General features: G+C 44.2%; 1 protein-coding gene across 6 annotated transcripts in view; it reads left to right on the top strand.

Moving 5' to 3' along the window:
* The window catches only part of Smyd1 (SET and MYND domain containing 1), a 54,027-nt gene that overhangs the window by 12,745 nt on the left and 24,513 nt on the right, over positions 1-16,769 (top strand). For 2 of the 6 annotated variants that reach the window (XM_017592535.3, NM_001106595.1), the window contains exons 2-5: positions 7,910-8,086; positions 9,750-9,963; positions 11,386-11,516; positions 13,440-13,478. In XM_017592535.3, coding sequence (XP_017448024.1) covers positions 7,910-8,086; positions 9,750-9,963; positions 11,386-11,516; positions 13,440-13,478 — 561 coding nt within the window. The remainder of the gene's footprint in view (positions 1-7,909; positions 8,087-9,749; positions 9,964-11,385; positions 11,517-13,439; positions 13,479-16,769) is intronic. The other 4 variants (XM_063285776.1, XM_039107313.2, XM_006236632.5 and 1 more) reach the window with 2 other exon arrangements.

The raw sequence follows: 16,769 nt of genomic DNA, 5'->3' as shown, positions 1-16,769 counted from the left end.
TTTTCTGATGTGTGTGCTGGGGACCAACCTGGGGTTCCCTGGAAGAGAAGCAGGTACCTTTAGCTGCTGAGCCACATCGCCAGCCCTGGGACTTGACTTCTTTATAACTTTTTTTATTGACTAATTGTGTGTGTGTGTGTGTGTGTGTGTGTGTGTGTGTGTGTGTGTGTGTGTGTGTGTGTGATTGAGTTCTGGAGTTTTCTGTTTGTTTCAAGTCAAGGTCTTTTCCATCGCTATTGTAAGACACCGTGACTAATGCAACTCATAGAGTATAGTGGTTGTTCCGGCTTAAAGTGTCAGAGGGTGAGAATCCACAGCCATCATGGCAGGGAGCATGGCATTAGGCTGCCAGGAGTGGTGCTGGAGCAGTAGCCGAGGACTCAAATCTTGAGATTACCAGGGACCAGAGAGCTAACTGGTAATGGCATGGGCTTTTGAAACTTGAAGTTACCTCCAGCGACATACTTCTTTCAACAAGGCCACACCTCCTAGTTCTTTCCAAACAGCTCCAAATGAGGACTAAATATTCACATATTCAAGCCTAAGAGGGACATTCGCACACCAGGGTATGTAGTGTGGGGGCCCCGACCCAGTAATAGGTCACACATTTACTTAACCCCAGGACACAAAATTACTTACTCATTTTCTGAAACAGTCTCTGATGTCCCAAGCTGGTCTTGACCTCCTATTCTGGGAACATACACTTGTACCTCCAAGCCCAGTTTATGTGGCTTTTCTTCAAGCTAGGCAAGAACTGTGCCAACTCAGTTACCATTCATTTTGTTTTTTGAGACAAAGTGTTCTTCTTTTGCCCATAATGTCCTGAGGTTCACTATGTAGTCCAAGCTGACCTCAAATTCACTTTCATCTTTCTGCCTCATTCTCCTAAATGCTGGGATTACAGGGCACTACCATTTTAGTTTGCTTAATTTGGAAAGGTATATTTTATTTTATGTGTATGTGTATTTTACCTGTATGTGAAATTCATGATGTGAATGACTGGTAAACCATTGGTCAGAGAGGGCACTGGATTCCATGGACCTGGAGTTACAGATGTTTATAAACCATCATGTGAATGCTGGGAACTGAACCTGGGTTCTCTGTAACAAGTGCTCTGAGTTGAGAAGCCATCTTGCCAATTCCAGTTTGTCTAATTTTAAAAATCTGATTTTGTGTTTTTGTGGGTATTAATAGTAATAATAGGGGTTGGGGATTTAGCTCAGTGGTAGAGCGCTTGCCTAGGAAGCACAAGGCCCTGGGTTCGGTCCCCAGCTCCGAAAAAAAAGAACCAAAAAAATATAGTAATAATAATACTTATTATTACGTTGTGAATTTCTTGGTTTGTTTGTTTGGTGTTTTGTTTGTTAACGAGAAGGAGAAAGGACATGGAGTTGGGTGGGTAGAGAGAGGGGAGGAGGTGGGAGAGGGGAAATGTGTGATCAGAATATATCGTAAAATATTTTTTCAATAAGAGAAAGCAATAGTTATAGATATACAAACTGTGAAGACATAGTTGTTTCTATTTACATTTTCACACCTGGAAGCACAGGTTAAGAAAAGTAAGAGCTTTCTCAGGGTGATACAGGCAGTAGATACTGAAGTCAGGAGTGGAGTCCAGCTTAACCTAACCCCAGATCTAACCTGCCACATTCCCACCAGCAACAGAAAGATGGGAACTGGAGGACTGTGTCTTCCTTCCTTCCTTCCTTCCTCCTTCCTTCCTTCCTTCCTTCCTTCCTTCTTTCCTTCCTTCTTTCTTTCCTTCTTTCCTTCCTTCTTCCTTCCTTTCCTTGCATTCCTCTGTCTGTCTTTCTGTCTGTCTTAACTTCCCCTACCTCTGTACTTAGCATTCTCAGCATGCCCTAACCAGAAGGGACAGGATTGAGTGTTTGTTTGTCTATTTTCCTCTCTACCTTCTTGCCAAGTGTCTTCAGGAATAAGAAATGTGAAGTCCTGAGCTCCAGCCAGATCTGGATTTAGATTCTGAGCTTTGAACAAGATCTCTGAGGTTGTATGTGAGTCTGTGAAAGATGAGAAGTACTGTTCTACACCATCCTGTGTACCAGCTCCAGGTCCCAACTGAGGCAGGGTGGCAATAAAAACAAGGCTGCTCTCCCAAGGAGACCCAAGTCAGAAAGGAGCTTGTAGCGCTCACTGATTTGTTTTATGTTTTATTTTAACACTCCCAGCCTCTCTCTCTCTCTCTCTCTCTCTCTCTCTCTCTCTCTCTCTCTCTCTCTCTCCCTTTCTCTATGTCTTGGGTACACAGGTGCCCGTGGAGGCCAGACGAGGGTGTTAGGTTAGATTCCCTGCAGTTGAAGTGACAGGTGGTTGTGAATCGCTCAAGGTGGTACAGGGAACTGAACTCAGACTGTCTGCAAGAGCACACACTCTTAACCACTGCTCCATCTTTTCAGTTCCTCCTTTTATCTACATATGTGTCCCTAAGCCCAAGAAAAATTGTGGAATAGAATTTAAGCCATATTTTGAGTTCAGAGGGGATATTTGGTGGTTCCCATTTGAGTTCACAATGAGAAAAAAATCATTCCAAATTGACATTTGTTTTTATGAAAATTTTCTCATGGTGAAGTGATTTTTGCAGAGAAGCTTGTGAGATAAAATGGTTGGTGTCCTGGTTTCATTTCTGTTGCTGTGACAAAAGCAACAGAAGGGAAGAAGGGTTTATCTGGCTTAAGAAGTCAAGGTTACAGAACCATCATCTCAGGAAAAGCAAGGCAGGAATTCAATCACAACACAGTCTAAGAGAGAGAAGCAGAGAGAGAGAGAGAGAGAGAGAGAGAGAGAGAGAGAGAGAGAGAGAACACACCCTTGCCTCCAGAGAGATGCCTCCTCTTTTTACTGTTCAGGACACCACCTGCCTAAGGACCAGCATCACCTCCAGTGGTTAGATCTCCTCACATCAATTAATAATCAAGATGTCATCCACACAGGCCACCTTCATCTAGTCAATTCCTCACCGAGACTCACTTCTCAGGTGACTCTATGTTGAGTCAGGTTGACAGTTAAAACTAACCAGCACAATGAGGAAATAGTCTTGAGCTGGGAGTGATTTCGATTCAAGGCTTAGTAAGTGATCATTGGTGTTTCCTTGTTACTCAGTCATAGGTGAACCTTTACTGTAGGAACTTCATGGATATACACATGGCTTTCTCCTGGTCAAAGTGACTCTGAAGACTTTGGGACATGCAGCTGAAATTTATTTCTAGAAATATAACGTAGTTACAGTTCACGGCAAGCAGATCATTTTTAACTGTCCTCTATTTAAAGAGTATCAAGTCACTTCAGAGGCACCAAAGGCAGGTACCAGCAAAGGCACATTCCTTCCTTCTGTGTCAGTCTGGGAAACCTTGTCCCAGTCAGCCACAGGTTGTGTGGACCAGAGAAGTACAAGGTGAGGCTGGACATCTGGTTTACCCTTGGTACAGGCAACAAAGGGACTTTAGCACAGAAGTAAAAAGCACTTAGCGGCTGAAACAGGAGGATCAGAAATTTGAAGTCATCAATATAGTGAGTTGGGGGACTAGCCTGGGCTACGTGAGACCCTGTCAAAAACAAAACATGAGGTGGAAAGATGGCGCAGCAGTTAAGAATGAGTGCTACTTTTGCTGAAGACCCAAGCTCAGTTCCTAGCACCCATATCACGTGCCTCACAACTGCCTGCAGCTTCTGCTCCAACTGATCTGATGTCATGCATGGCATCTGAATTCTAGTGCACACAGCCCCACAGAGGCACACACAAACACAAATCTCTTAAAAAGCAAAGCAAAACAACATAACAAAAATAATAAAACTAACTCAAAGTCAACCATTTTTAATTTTAACTAAAAATTTCCTTAGGGCTGAAGAGATGGCTCAGAGGTTAAGAGCACAGGCTGCTCTTCAGAGGTGTCAATTTCAACTCCCAGCACCATACGGTGGCTCACAACCATCTATAATGGGATCTGGTGATCTTTTCTGGTGTGCAGGAATATGTGTATGCAGACCACTGTATACCAAATGAATAAATAAATCTTGTTTTTAAAATTAAACTTTTTATTGATTCTTTGTAAATTTCACATCATGGACCCCAATTCCCCTTATCTCCTAATCCTTCCATGGTCACCCTTTACCCTTGGAACCCCCTTCCATCAAAACAAAACAAAACAAAACAAAACAAAACAAAACAAAACAAAACCTCCCTGTGGAAGCTGCAGTGTGTCACACTGTGTCCCATAGTACATCCTTTTGCCCAAACGGATTTTCTTGCAAATGTTCATTGCGGTGAGTCATTGGTCTGGCTCGAGTCCTCTGGCTTCTGATATACTTTCAATCCTGGATTCTCACCAGCATTCTCCTTGTTCCCCTGTGTCATGGAGACCCTGCAGCTTTGGCTCTGCAGGACTGGTCCCCTCATGTGCTCCAGCAGTTCACAGATGGGGTAGATGTTGGGGTGGGCCAGCTCATGGTCCTGGATCTGGTCCTGGATGGTAGCTGAGTTGGTCAGCCTGCCAGCTTTTTGACGCCAAGCTACTGAGACCAGCTCTCCATCAGTGCCCGAAAGAGGGGCCCAGCCCTTGGACATTAATGTGGCAGTCCAGATACAGACATCCTTGTGACCTATGGTGATAACATGGCCTGTGGACAGAGACACAGACTCCTGCTGCAGCAGGGTCACGGACCCAGACATAGCCCTTGTGGCAGCACAGCCTGGACATTACCATGGCTTCAGATGGCAGTGCAGGCTACTCACACCAGGCTGTTCCTCACCTTCATCAAAGCTCCAGTTCTCTTTCTTTATAAGCTGTGTTGCTCCTCTCTCTCTCTCTCTCTCTCTCTCTCTCTCTCTCTCTCTCTCTCCCTCTCTCCCTCTCTCTCTCTCTCTCTCTCTCTCTCTCTCTCTCTCTCTCTCTCTCTCTCTCTCTCTCCACCACATACTTGCTCATTATATTGGTGTCCACCCAAGGGCGATGTGTGGTGGTGGGCAGCCCTCTGCTGGTCAACCTTTTTTTAAATCACTACATGCAAGTGATTCTACATAACGCCAACGATAATATATCCTACCTCCTAACCAGTGATGGCACATGTCCCAAGTGATTGTTGTTAACGGAACTTTGCATGATCACCTTTACAAGTTACTTATCCTAGAAAAATTAGTCCCCCCCAGAAGTTGATTCGACAGACCCTCACATGTGTGTCATCCCCTAGCACGATGTGGCCTCAGCTACATGCGTCCTCTAGAGTCCTTTCTGAAGTTTCTTAGCTGTTCAAGCTGACTCTGGTCACAGAGCACAACACCAGTCATGCGACACTACATTCGATAGTATTTTAAATAGATAAGGAACAAGCAGCCATTGTAACAATGAGAAATGGAGCTGTAGAACACTTTCCAGGGGGCCAGTCCAGGTTTGGTTTGGTTTTGCTTTTGACAAGGTCTCACATGCCAGACATATGGAGGTCGGGGATGGGGTGGGGGAGGAAGGCAGAGTGGGTTCTCTCCGTTTACTGTGTGGGAAACAAGGGTGGGACTGAGATCATCAGGCTGAGTAGCAAGTGCCTTCACCAGCTGAGCCAGTCTTGCCAACCATTAAATTTATTGAAGGAAAAGGTGAAAGCATGTGTACTATGATTGAGCTGTAACCCCACAGTCTCCAGTATTTAACATTTGAGGCACAGACATGGATGGGAATTGTGTTTTGTAAAATTTTTGTTTAGTATAAAAGAAGGTACAAAATTTAATGCATGAGATATAGAATATACATGTGTGAGTGAAAAAAGACTCTATTAAAGCGTTCTAGAATATCCATTTGGAAATAAATAAAGCTATTAGAGCAGTCGCAGGATGCCCCTGAACAGACAGAGTAATAACTAACAGATGTGAAAATGTGACAGATGTGAAGATGTGACAGATGTGGAATAATAACTGACAGACATCCAGCATGGCTGACCCTACATCTAACCCCCACCCCGCCGCCTCAGATCCTTTGCTGGCCCACTCCTGTTCCTTCCTGACTTAGATTTGTGTTTCTGAGCCAGAGATGGACACTCATTCCTCTTCCTTCCCAAACTAAGTCAGGCCTTTCGGATGACTCCACACTCAGGATGCATCTTTTATACCAGTATCAAAGAGGACTGAACAGTTCAAAATGACCTTGACCGTTTGGAATGCTACACTGAAAGCAGCTAGAATTAATGTGACACCTACACTTTCAGCTAAATAACCAAGTGTCCTGAACAACCTCTGGCAGTGAGGTATGCTGGCCGTGTTAATAAAACATTTGTCAGAATCTGTAGGGAGGTAGATTGGATGCTTCATGAGATGGACATGAGCCTTTGGGGCACAGCAGAATTCTACAGTTTAGATCTCGATTGTCCCCCCAAAAGCCCATGTATTAGAGACTTGGTTCCAGCCTGTGGTACTAGTGGGAGGAGTAGTGGATTCTTTAGGAGGTGGGGGTTGATGGAAGGAAACAGACTCACTGGGAAGTGTGCTGGTGAGGGGATATCAGGATCCTGGACACGGCTCTTTTTCTATTTTTGTCCCAACTGGTGAGTGGCTGGCTTCCTCTGCCCTGCACTCCTGTCATGGCACTATCTTGACGCAGGCCTAAAAGTATGGGGCCAACTGACCACGGACAACCACTCCGAAACCATGAGTTAAAACCTGTCCTTGCAAGCCTTTCTCCTCTTAAAACTGATTGTTTGGGGTAGCAGTTTAAATTACAGTTAAAGTTACATTTTGTGCACAATTGCTTGAGCACATGTGCGTCCGAATGTGCCCGTGTGTGTCACAAATGTGGAGGTCAGAGGAGTTTGTAGTTCTTTTCTTCTACCGTGTGAGTCCTGAAGATTGAACTCAGGTTAGGTTTAGCAACAAACACCTTTACTCACTGAACCATCTTTGCATCTTTACTTGGGTTATTATTAATATTATTAATATTTATTATTATCATTATCATTATTATTGGGATTGAACCCAGAGTCTTGCTTATGCTGAGCTTGTACCTCTAAGCTACAAACGAATACATGAGAGAGTAGCTCCACTCTGCTGTCCTGATTAACCTTACCTCCCGAAGGCTCCACCTCAAAACACACAGTTTAGTTCTTTCCACTCTCTTAACACTTCTGAGCGGGAATTAGGACTCATGAGTTTAACCACGGGGACACATCTAAACTGCACCCAAACCACAGCGGGGCACACGGAAAGGGTCTATTCCTGCAGATGGGGAGCTGGGGTCCAGTCCTGACTCAGAATGTGGTCTTGGTCATTCTCAACTTTAGACTCTCACTTTTCAAAATTAAGGTCTCATTCTAAAGGTCTCTTCTGGGTGGAATTAATTCTTTAGCAGGCACTTTCAACTGCGAACTAAAGTAAATCTGTCTTCTTTATCTCTTTTGTTGTTAAGGCTGGCTTCGATGTTGTTAAGGCTGGCTTCGAACTCTCCACCACCACCCTTCACCTTTGCCTTCTGAGAGCTGGGATTGCAGGTGTGCCGTCCAGCCAGGCTAGATCGATCTCTCTCTCTCTCTCTCTCTCTCTCTCTCTCTCTCTCTCTCTCTCTGTGTGTGTGTGTGTGTTTGTGTGTGTGTGTCTGTGTGTGTGTGTGTGTGTGTGTGTCTGTGTCTTCTCTGGCTTACCTATTTTGTGATAGTGTGTTATTTGCAACAAAATATGGGCAAAGGCATCCCTTCTTTTAATTATGCGTATGTGTGCGCGCACGAGAGTGGGTGGCCTCTTAGGCCAGAGGTGTCAATCCTCTGCAGCTGGCGTTTCAGTGGTCATGGGCCACTGACATAAATGCTGGGACCGAACTTGGCTCTTCTGCAAGAGCTATGTTTGATCCCCACCGCTGAGCCATCTATCTCTCCGCAGCACTTCCTCTTGTCTTCATTTCTCCCTCTGCGTTTTCAGCCTCATTAACTTCGTGTGCCACACCTGCTTCAAGAGGCAGGAGAGGCTCCATCGCTGCGGGCAATGCAAGTTCGCCCATTACTGCGACCGCACATGCCAGAAGGATGCCTGGCTGAACCACAAGAACGAGTGCTCTGCCATCAAGAGATACGGGAAGGTGCCCAACGAAAATATCAGGTCAGAGCTGGCTCCCATGACGGGACTTGGGATTTCCAAAGGTCAGGCTGGGATGGCAGAGGTGCCAGCATTCCCAGGCCTCAGGATGCCAGGCTGAGAGCCAATGTCTCAGGTCCTTTATTCCGCTCACTCCTTTAGGCCTGTGAGGGACACTGGGTGTCTCTACCACAGATTCCAAATTGTAGCTACTAGAGAGGCCCATAGCACCCCACAGAGCTCCTCAATAAAGCCCTCATTGTGAAAAAAATAGGGTTTCTGTGTTCTCTGGGGAACAAGAGTAAAAGTGATGCTCTGACAAGATATGCTGCAGTTAACAGCTTGTGTCTCTTATAAGAGATTTTCTAAGCCACTGAGCTCACTTTACAATGGTTCTTCCTACTGTCCAGGCACATGCATGTGGCACTGAGGATGCAGACTTCTACGTGGGGCCCTTGCTAGGAGCCTCGGGGCCTAGATGACTCTCAAATGTTGGTAGCTCTTCTAGAAGGTGTTGGTGCTGGGATGTGGGCAGGCCTGTAGGAAGCCAGACTGCCTTGGAAGCAAAGTGGGTGAGGACAGTGATAATCAAAAGTGTTTACAGGGTATGGCAGTCAAGAATGGAGCCCTCATCTTCTGGGCTCATTAGGAATCCACAGGCTCAGGCTCTGTCAGCCTCCACAGGCTCCTTGTCCTCTATCTACTGGAGTCACAGTTTTCAAGACCCACAATAAATTCATCTCCTAACGTCTTTCCTCTGCACAACTCCCACTGACTGATGTGTTAATGACTTGAAATCTGTCATCCATTGCCCCCTCTTTTCTTGGGACCATATCCCCAGAATTTAGAAGCTACTGATCTTTCCCACACCTTATCCTAAACCATATCTTTCCCCTTGTTGCCATGGGCTCTGTGTGGAGACCTTTTGTTCCCAGGTACCTGGAGAACCTAGAAGGGCACATTTCTAAGAATAATTCTGATGTGAACAGAAAGAAGTAAGATCCAGGCTGTGCCAAGAGGAGAAATCTCTCCCTGCAGGAGCAGGTCTGCCTGGATCACCAATTCCTGGGCGTCAGGTGTGACACCAAGGGTCTCTGGGACATAGAACTCATTTTGTGGCAATGTATCACCTAACAGTTAACAAGGAAGCCCATGGGGTGAAGTATGCCCCTCAGTTTCAGAGTCAAAGGTCATTAGGATCCCCTCTTATCCTATTTTGTCTTGCTTTCCTTAAGCCCAAGACCTAAATCTTGTCTCTGTGTCCCAGACTCTATGTGATTTGGCTCCTGTCTGTCTGTCCAACTACCTTCTGTCTCCACTCCTTGTCCTCTATGCTGTGGTCACCTGGGCGCTCTTGCCCTGGGGCTCCAGGTCTGCTGTTCTTTCACCGCCCCCAATCAGAGCCTTTGTCCTCCAGTTTCTGCCCAGATGTATGTCCTGGTCCTCACCACCCTGATGACCTTGGCCTCCCTTCCCCAACCTCTCTCATGCCACTCTATTTTATTTTCTGCATAACACTATTTAAAATGACCTTGTTCACTGAAATTTTCCATAGCGCAGGAAGCATCTTAATAGAGGTCTGTCTCTGACCCTATGCCTGGAGTGCAGCAGGCACTGGTGCTTGCTGAATGAATGAATGATGAGTGTGTCTAGACCTTACTAATGCTGTCCTCCTCTCTCTTCCCAGGCTGGCAGCCCGCATCATGTGGCGGGTGGAGAGAGAGGGCACTGGACTCACAGAGGGCTGCCTGGTGTCAGTGGATGACTTACAGAACCATGTGGAGCACTTTGGGGAGGAGGAGCAGAAGGAACTACGAGTAGACGTGGATACATTCTTGCAGTACTGGCCACCACAGAGCCAGCAGTTCAGCATGCAGTACATCTCACACATCTTTGGCGTGGTATGGCCTTTCATCCCCTCCAACATCCCTGCTCCGTCCTCCGTGTCTGTCTCCTCCCTCCTACCTCTTCCCCTTTGGGATTGGAAGGAAGTCCCAACTCCCTGGATGATGTTTTCTGTTTCCATGACAATGGAATGGCATCTAGCCCAAGCAGCCAGAGACAGAAGGATGTTCTCTTGCTTCCCAGGTATAGCAGGAATGCTTACTGCGCCTTCTGGTTCTGAGCCCAGAGTCAGACTCCTAAATGAGCCCATTAAAGCAAACCTAGACTCTTCCAGTGTGACTTCTCATAGTAGAGAGGCCATGGTGACTCTGGGTGGTATTCAGCTAAGAAGCTTCCAGAAGCAGTTGGGACAGATTCAGGAGAGAAAGCCAAAAGTCTGGAACAGACAGAAACGTAAAATGATGCCAGTTTACCCTACCATATTTTCTCTCTTCATTTTTCCTATTTATGTATTTATTTATTTATGTATGTATTTATGGGGGTGTCTTGCTATGTAGCCCACACTGGCCTTGAATTCCCAAACCAACTATATCTACTTCCCATGTGCTGGGACAGAGGTGTGTGTCACCTCTCCTAGCTCAAGAGTATTTGCTCTTATTTGCTTTGGACACACACACATACACATATACATATTACACACACACCCCACACTCACACCACACACACATACACACACACACTACACACACACCCCACACTCACACCACACACACACACACACACACTACACACACACCCCACACCACACTCACACCACACATACACACACATACACACACACTCACACCACATACACCACATGCACACACATACACACATATATATACACACACACCACACACTCATACCACACGCACACCACACACACCACACACACCACTCACACCACTCACACCACACACACCACACACACACATACACTACTCATACCACACACACACCACTCACACACCACACATACACACCCCCCACACACACACACACAAACACACCAGAATATGGAGAGGTAAGCCAAGATGAATACTGAAAATGACTCCTGAGACCCACATATGGCAATAGGAACCAGCATCTTTGGTCTTCTTAGGCTAGAAGGACTGAAAGTTTCAAAGTGGTAGGGCTTTGCTAAACGTGGGACTCCCTCCATGGCACACATCTCATGTGTTCAGGATGAAAATGGACTCTCTCTTTAAAAAAATTGATCAGTTTTGCTATTTGTCAATTACACATGTGTATGTATGTATATATGTATGTATATATATTCTAATTCTCTTTTCACCCCTATTGTTCCCCCTCTCTGTGTTAGCATCCTGTCCTGCCTCCCTACCTGTCCCTTTCCCAGATTCTTTCAACATCTAGGGTGTTATTGTGTGCTGGATCTGTGTCTGTTGACTGAATCTTTTCTCTTGTCCTCTGGGTAGATCAACTGCAATGGTTTCACACTCAGTGACCAGAGAGGGCTACAGGCAGTGGGCGTGGGCATCTTCCCCAACCTGGGCCTGGTGAACCATGACTGCTGGCCAAACTGCACTGTCATATTCAACAATGGCAAGTGAGTGCTTCTTTCTCGGAACTTGTGCAATGGGGGTTGGATGGTTTTCCACTTGATTTCAACCAAAGTCAAACTCATAAGCTTGAACCACCGTGGTCTGCCAAACCACCGTGGTCTGCCAATGTTCAGCAACTCAGAGTCTCACTCCGGACTGTGAGGAGAGGAAGGGACTGAGGTGGATGTTGAAGAATTCTACCTTGTCCATTTCTGAATCTTTAAGTCTGCCTAGACGTGTTAGATAAATCATTAACTACAGTTCTAAAACTTGAACTCTGGGATTATTTACCTAGAGCCAAAAGCATCTAAAAAGGACTTGGCAGTAGCCTACACTAGCTAAGGTTCTATAAGAAAACAGGAAGTTCATTCAAAGGAATTTACTCAAACAGAATTTAATGAAAGGACAATTTACAGGTGTGGGCAGGGTTTGGGAAGGATCAGGCAAGGACTGGTAAGGTGTCCAGGGCTGGGTACACAAATCCTTCCTAGACTTAGCAGGCCAAGCAGAGAAAGCTCTTGCTGCGGCCAGTGGCCGTCTGAGCCATGCTAAGGCTCTTTGACTGAGCTTTGTCATGCACCTGCACCTGCATAGAAGTTAGCCACTGCTGGAATTACGGGCTAGCAACTTCAACCTTGTTCTCTTCCGCTTGGCCAACCTCACCCAGAGGCCAAAGAGCAAAGGAACCTGGGTGACGCAGTCCTCAGGGTTCAGCCCTTTGCCCCCAGGAAGGCACAGATCAAAGACATGTGGGCAAACACTTGGATCTTGGGAGTGGGGCGCAAAAGGAGGGGATCAATAAACAGCCTGGGGCCTGATGGTGCAAGGCTCCGGTTGGGATGATCTGGGGGATGAAGCCTGAAGGATGTGCATTGTCTTTATTCATAACGAAGGTCTCTCATGACAGTTGAGAGCCAACTGTAAGCCAGCAGCCAGCAGCGTTCTTCTTAAAACTTCCTTGAAGCCAGAGACAGTGGCTTCTGGATCTCAGCTGAGAAGCAGGTTGAAGTGGCAATATAGCCAAGACTATGAGTTCTTACTTCCTTTCTGTTTCTGACCCCAGCATCTAGAGCAGTTAAGAAAGATGACAAAGATTGGAAAAGCTTCTTTTGGGCCCTGAGAATAATATCTTCTAGCATGTTGTATCCCTGTGTCTAAGCCTCTAGGGACAATTGACCTAGACCTCATGGCATCATTTTAGAGGTGTGTTACCCAGGGTTAGCCTGGTTGACTGAGTAATCACGTTTAGCCATACACAATTTCTAGATGGCCCTTCTGTAAGTGCTGGTGACCCAGGGCCCCTATTGGGACTCTGAACCTAGGACCCATGCTTCAGGGCATCTCTGGTGTCTGTTGTAGCTTCTTTGCATCTACTAATTGTGAGTGGCCATGTGTTCCCTGGATCTGTCGGCTTTTGTGCAAGAGAGGAGGTCATTAGTCACTGCCTATCTGCCTACTACATGGGAAACAACCCTGGACATGGTATTAGTGGCCCGATTTTAACCACAACAATAAGTAAGCTCTACACATGCAATTTAGAACTCTCTGAAGGAGAGCCATCAAAGACACCGTGTTTATTTATGCATCACGCTTGTCCCTGGGACTGTAAAATCATCCCCACATTTCTCAGCAATCTCTTCTCAATCGCGTTGTCTTGCAACAATCTCACTGTTGTATTCTAAGTGGATACTGAGGACCTGGGAAAGGACATCAGTTGTTCAGCAGTGAATCTCTCTGTGACTCCATTTTGTAACCCTGTTCCAGTGTGTTTTCACTGTCCCAGGCAGCATCCAGGCACGGAAGCCCAGCTAGAAGGGAAGAAGTTGGTTGAAAGTGTCGATGCCCTGATTGCATGAGCCCAGAAGGTTGTGCTCTCTTCGGGCTGCAGTGGTATTGATTTCCCTGTGGGCTTTTGTTTTGTCTTTCAGTCATGAGGCGGTGAAATCCATGTTTCACACGCAGATGAGGTGGGTCAGTCTTCTCACACATCCATGTCTGTCTGACCCATCTCCCTCACTTGCCTGCCTTCCTGACCCGCCTTTCCCGACTCCTTGCCTGCTGTCATGTGACATGCCCCACACTTCAGTGTTTTGGCTTCACCGAATGGCCATTCTTCCTGCCCTTGAGCCCACGATTTCCTCCTCGCCTGCCTGCCTGCCACTTGCCTTTGTTTTACTTTGTTTGCTGTCTTCCCTCCCTTCCCTTCCAGCCATTTCAGCCCAGTGTACACTGGCTCCTTATACTCGGCCTGCCATGAAGTAAGAATGCTTATCACTAATCTAACAAAGAACCGGGCGCTCATCTGTAGACCCAGCTTCTCACCCAAGCTAATTGTACCCAGAGCTATTTTTGGTAATATCTTTTGGTAAACATGTATCCAATGTGTACTTTTTACCAATTAAAATTATGAACATGTGGCTTAGGTGGCACCTTACTTTGCACTTTTTGTGTTTAAAGAAACAAGAGACTATTTTGGAGCCATTTTGAGTGACCATGGCCCAGGAACATAGATTTAGGGCATTGTAAATTCCACGTTCCAGCATGATAGTGGTTTTATGAAGATTTTGTTTTTATTTTATATTTTATATGATTTTGCAGAACAAAGAAAATCATAAATCAAGGCAAGTTTAAAATACATTGATAGGCACGTGAGCTAGACAGGTACAACAAGATGGGGGGGGTGGCTTTTCAACAGGCTCAAGATGTCATCTGATGAAGACTAATAGTGAGTTGGTGAAAACTAGTAGTCTGCTAAATTAATCAATTCTGGTTAGTTCTGACATAGAAGTGGGCAAGGGATGGCTGGTTTGGAGGGCTAGAACCAGCCTAGGATAAAGTAACTAGCCTCTGGAATGGCAACATTCAAACCCCCCTACAGACTGAAATGCTAGCCAGTCGGTCAATCTCTGCAGACACACTTTTTTTTCAGGAATTTTTGTTCACAGTTCCCCTTTCTGGCCAAGATCACGTTTTGTACATGTGTGGGCAACATATTCTTCTTAAATATCATCAGGTCCCTCATAGCTAGGAAGGTTCGTTCCTAGGACTGATATAAGCTGAGTAGTAGGCACGACAGCAGTCATCAACACAGAGGAATAGCTGTAAAGTCCACTAAGAAAGAAACTTCTGATCAAATCAAGCCTATTTTCCATCATGATCTGAGTCTGAATTTTTTTTTAACACTGTGTCTGACATAACACGTACATGTGACCTAGGAAGACAAGATCTAAAATTAAGTAATCAAGAACAGAACTTGGTTTAATGAGGCGAAGGTAACATATGAGAAAAACATTTTTAAAGTAACCAAAATTTACATATTTTAATGAGACTGACTATATAACTCCCCTGTATTTACAGTTATTTGTACTCTATGAATCACCTTACATTTACAGTTTTAGAAATGGGACTTTCAAATGAGCCACTGTAGTATTGTTTCCTTTTTTATTAATAAAAATATTGTTTAATTAATTCTTAATGATGGCTATTTGTACTTTAGGACATTTTGGATATTAATTAAATCAATTAACATCAGTGCCTAAGGTATAAACCATCACCAATGTTGTTGTTATTAGGAACCGATGTCCTTAGTATAATTCAGATAAGAAGAGTTAACCCAAATTTTTGGATATCTCTAGCTAGAGTAAATGGAGTCAAAATTTAATTTAAAAACTAAATATTTTGTTTTGCCCAAATTATACTGAACAGTGAGAAAAAATATATATGTTTATAATATATATTTATAAAAACAATACTTGAAATTTTCAAATATTAATTTTGAATAAGGTGGAGTTTAAGGTAAACAAACAACCACATCAAAAAGCATGGCCAAATGAAAGAACACAATATTTTAACTTCACTGAAACTAAAATTAGTATTATTTTATCAGTTAGAAATCTGCCACAAAGAATAATGGATATCATAAGCAACTTCTAATATCTAATTACACAATGAGTAAGAAACACAAAAAATGAGAGAGAGATGTTTAGTAGCTTGGAACTCTCGCTCGTTGGTGTCATTGGAAGTAGGTATTGTGCACCATCTTGAAGTCCTCATTAATGTGCTCTCAGATGACGTGAGAACCTTTCCTGTCTCCCAGGAGTGAGCTAGAAGTTCTTGATACAGTTCTGATCTTTAAATCACAATGGAGTCTTTGATGTGATGTCTTCTTTTCTTTCAGTTGATAGAATCATTTGGGACTTTGTTTATTTGGAGACTCTAACTAATTTTGATTTTAATTATTAAAGTTAACTTTTTTTACAATATTATGCATTATTCATTTATCTGCTAGATCAGATTGTATGGACTCACATGTCACTCCTCAATGACAGAGTCCTAATGGGGAGGACCAGAAGATGAGGAGATAAGAAGATAGGAGAGCTGGGCTCAGATGATGTGCTATGATCATAAGCTGTGTCTTATGCCAAGGAGGTTTATTGAGAAGTACATACTCTTACGTATACATTGTTGGAGGAAAAAAGGACAGAGTCAGCAGGAAGCTAATCGTACAATACATCATACAATCAGACAGAGTCAGCAGGAAGCTAATCAAGCAGTATTGCACAAAGGGGAACACAAGGTTCTTAAGGGCATCACAGACTCAGCACACAGTGGCCTTGAGACTGATAGCTCCTGCCTCTTCAGGAAGAAAAGTCTAGCTCCCAGGGACAGAAACCTTCACTCCAGCCCTAGACTGTACCTCACTAGGCCTGCCCTTAGTGAGGACAGAACTAGGTTCCCTTGTTCTGTCATCAAGGCCTCTGAAAGAGCCTTGGGTTGCCTGGCTTTCAACATTTTATAAACTAATTTAAATATTTGTGCATCAAAACATGTTTCATAATCATTCTGTAGGTTAAGAATATTCTAAGTAGACATAACTCTCTAAACAGATTTTACACACACACACACACACACACACACACACACACACACTTAAAGCAATGATTCAAAAGCAAAGGTTATGTCCAATGGGAAAACAGATTAAATCACAGATTTTTAAATGTCTGTGTAGTAAGAGGATACTAAGAACAAATCAAACCTTGAGAGAATATTGTAGGAAATCAAGCATTAATTTTATCTAAGGATATTGAATTAATTTAAAGAACTTTTAAATAAGCTTTTATATTGTTTTTAACTCAATTACAATTTTATTCATTTTAAAACATCTCTCTACAACATACTTTTATTATTATTACTATTACTATAACATTTAGAAAACATTTTAGTGATGGAATTTTAAATGAAGGCTCAGGAGATTATGT

Source organism: Rattus norvegicus, chromosome 4 (genome assembly GCF_036323735.1).
Source record: "Rattus norvegicus strain BN/NHsdMcwi chromosome 4, GRCr8, whole genome shotgun sequence".
NCBI lineage: Eukaryota > Metazoa > Chordata > Mammalia > Rodentia > Muridae > Rattus > Rattus norvegicus.
The sequence above is the reverse complement of the archived record's forward strand: the minus strand, read 5'-3'. Positions and strand labels throughout refer to the sequence as shown.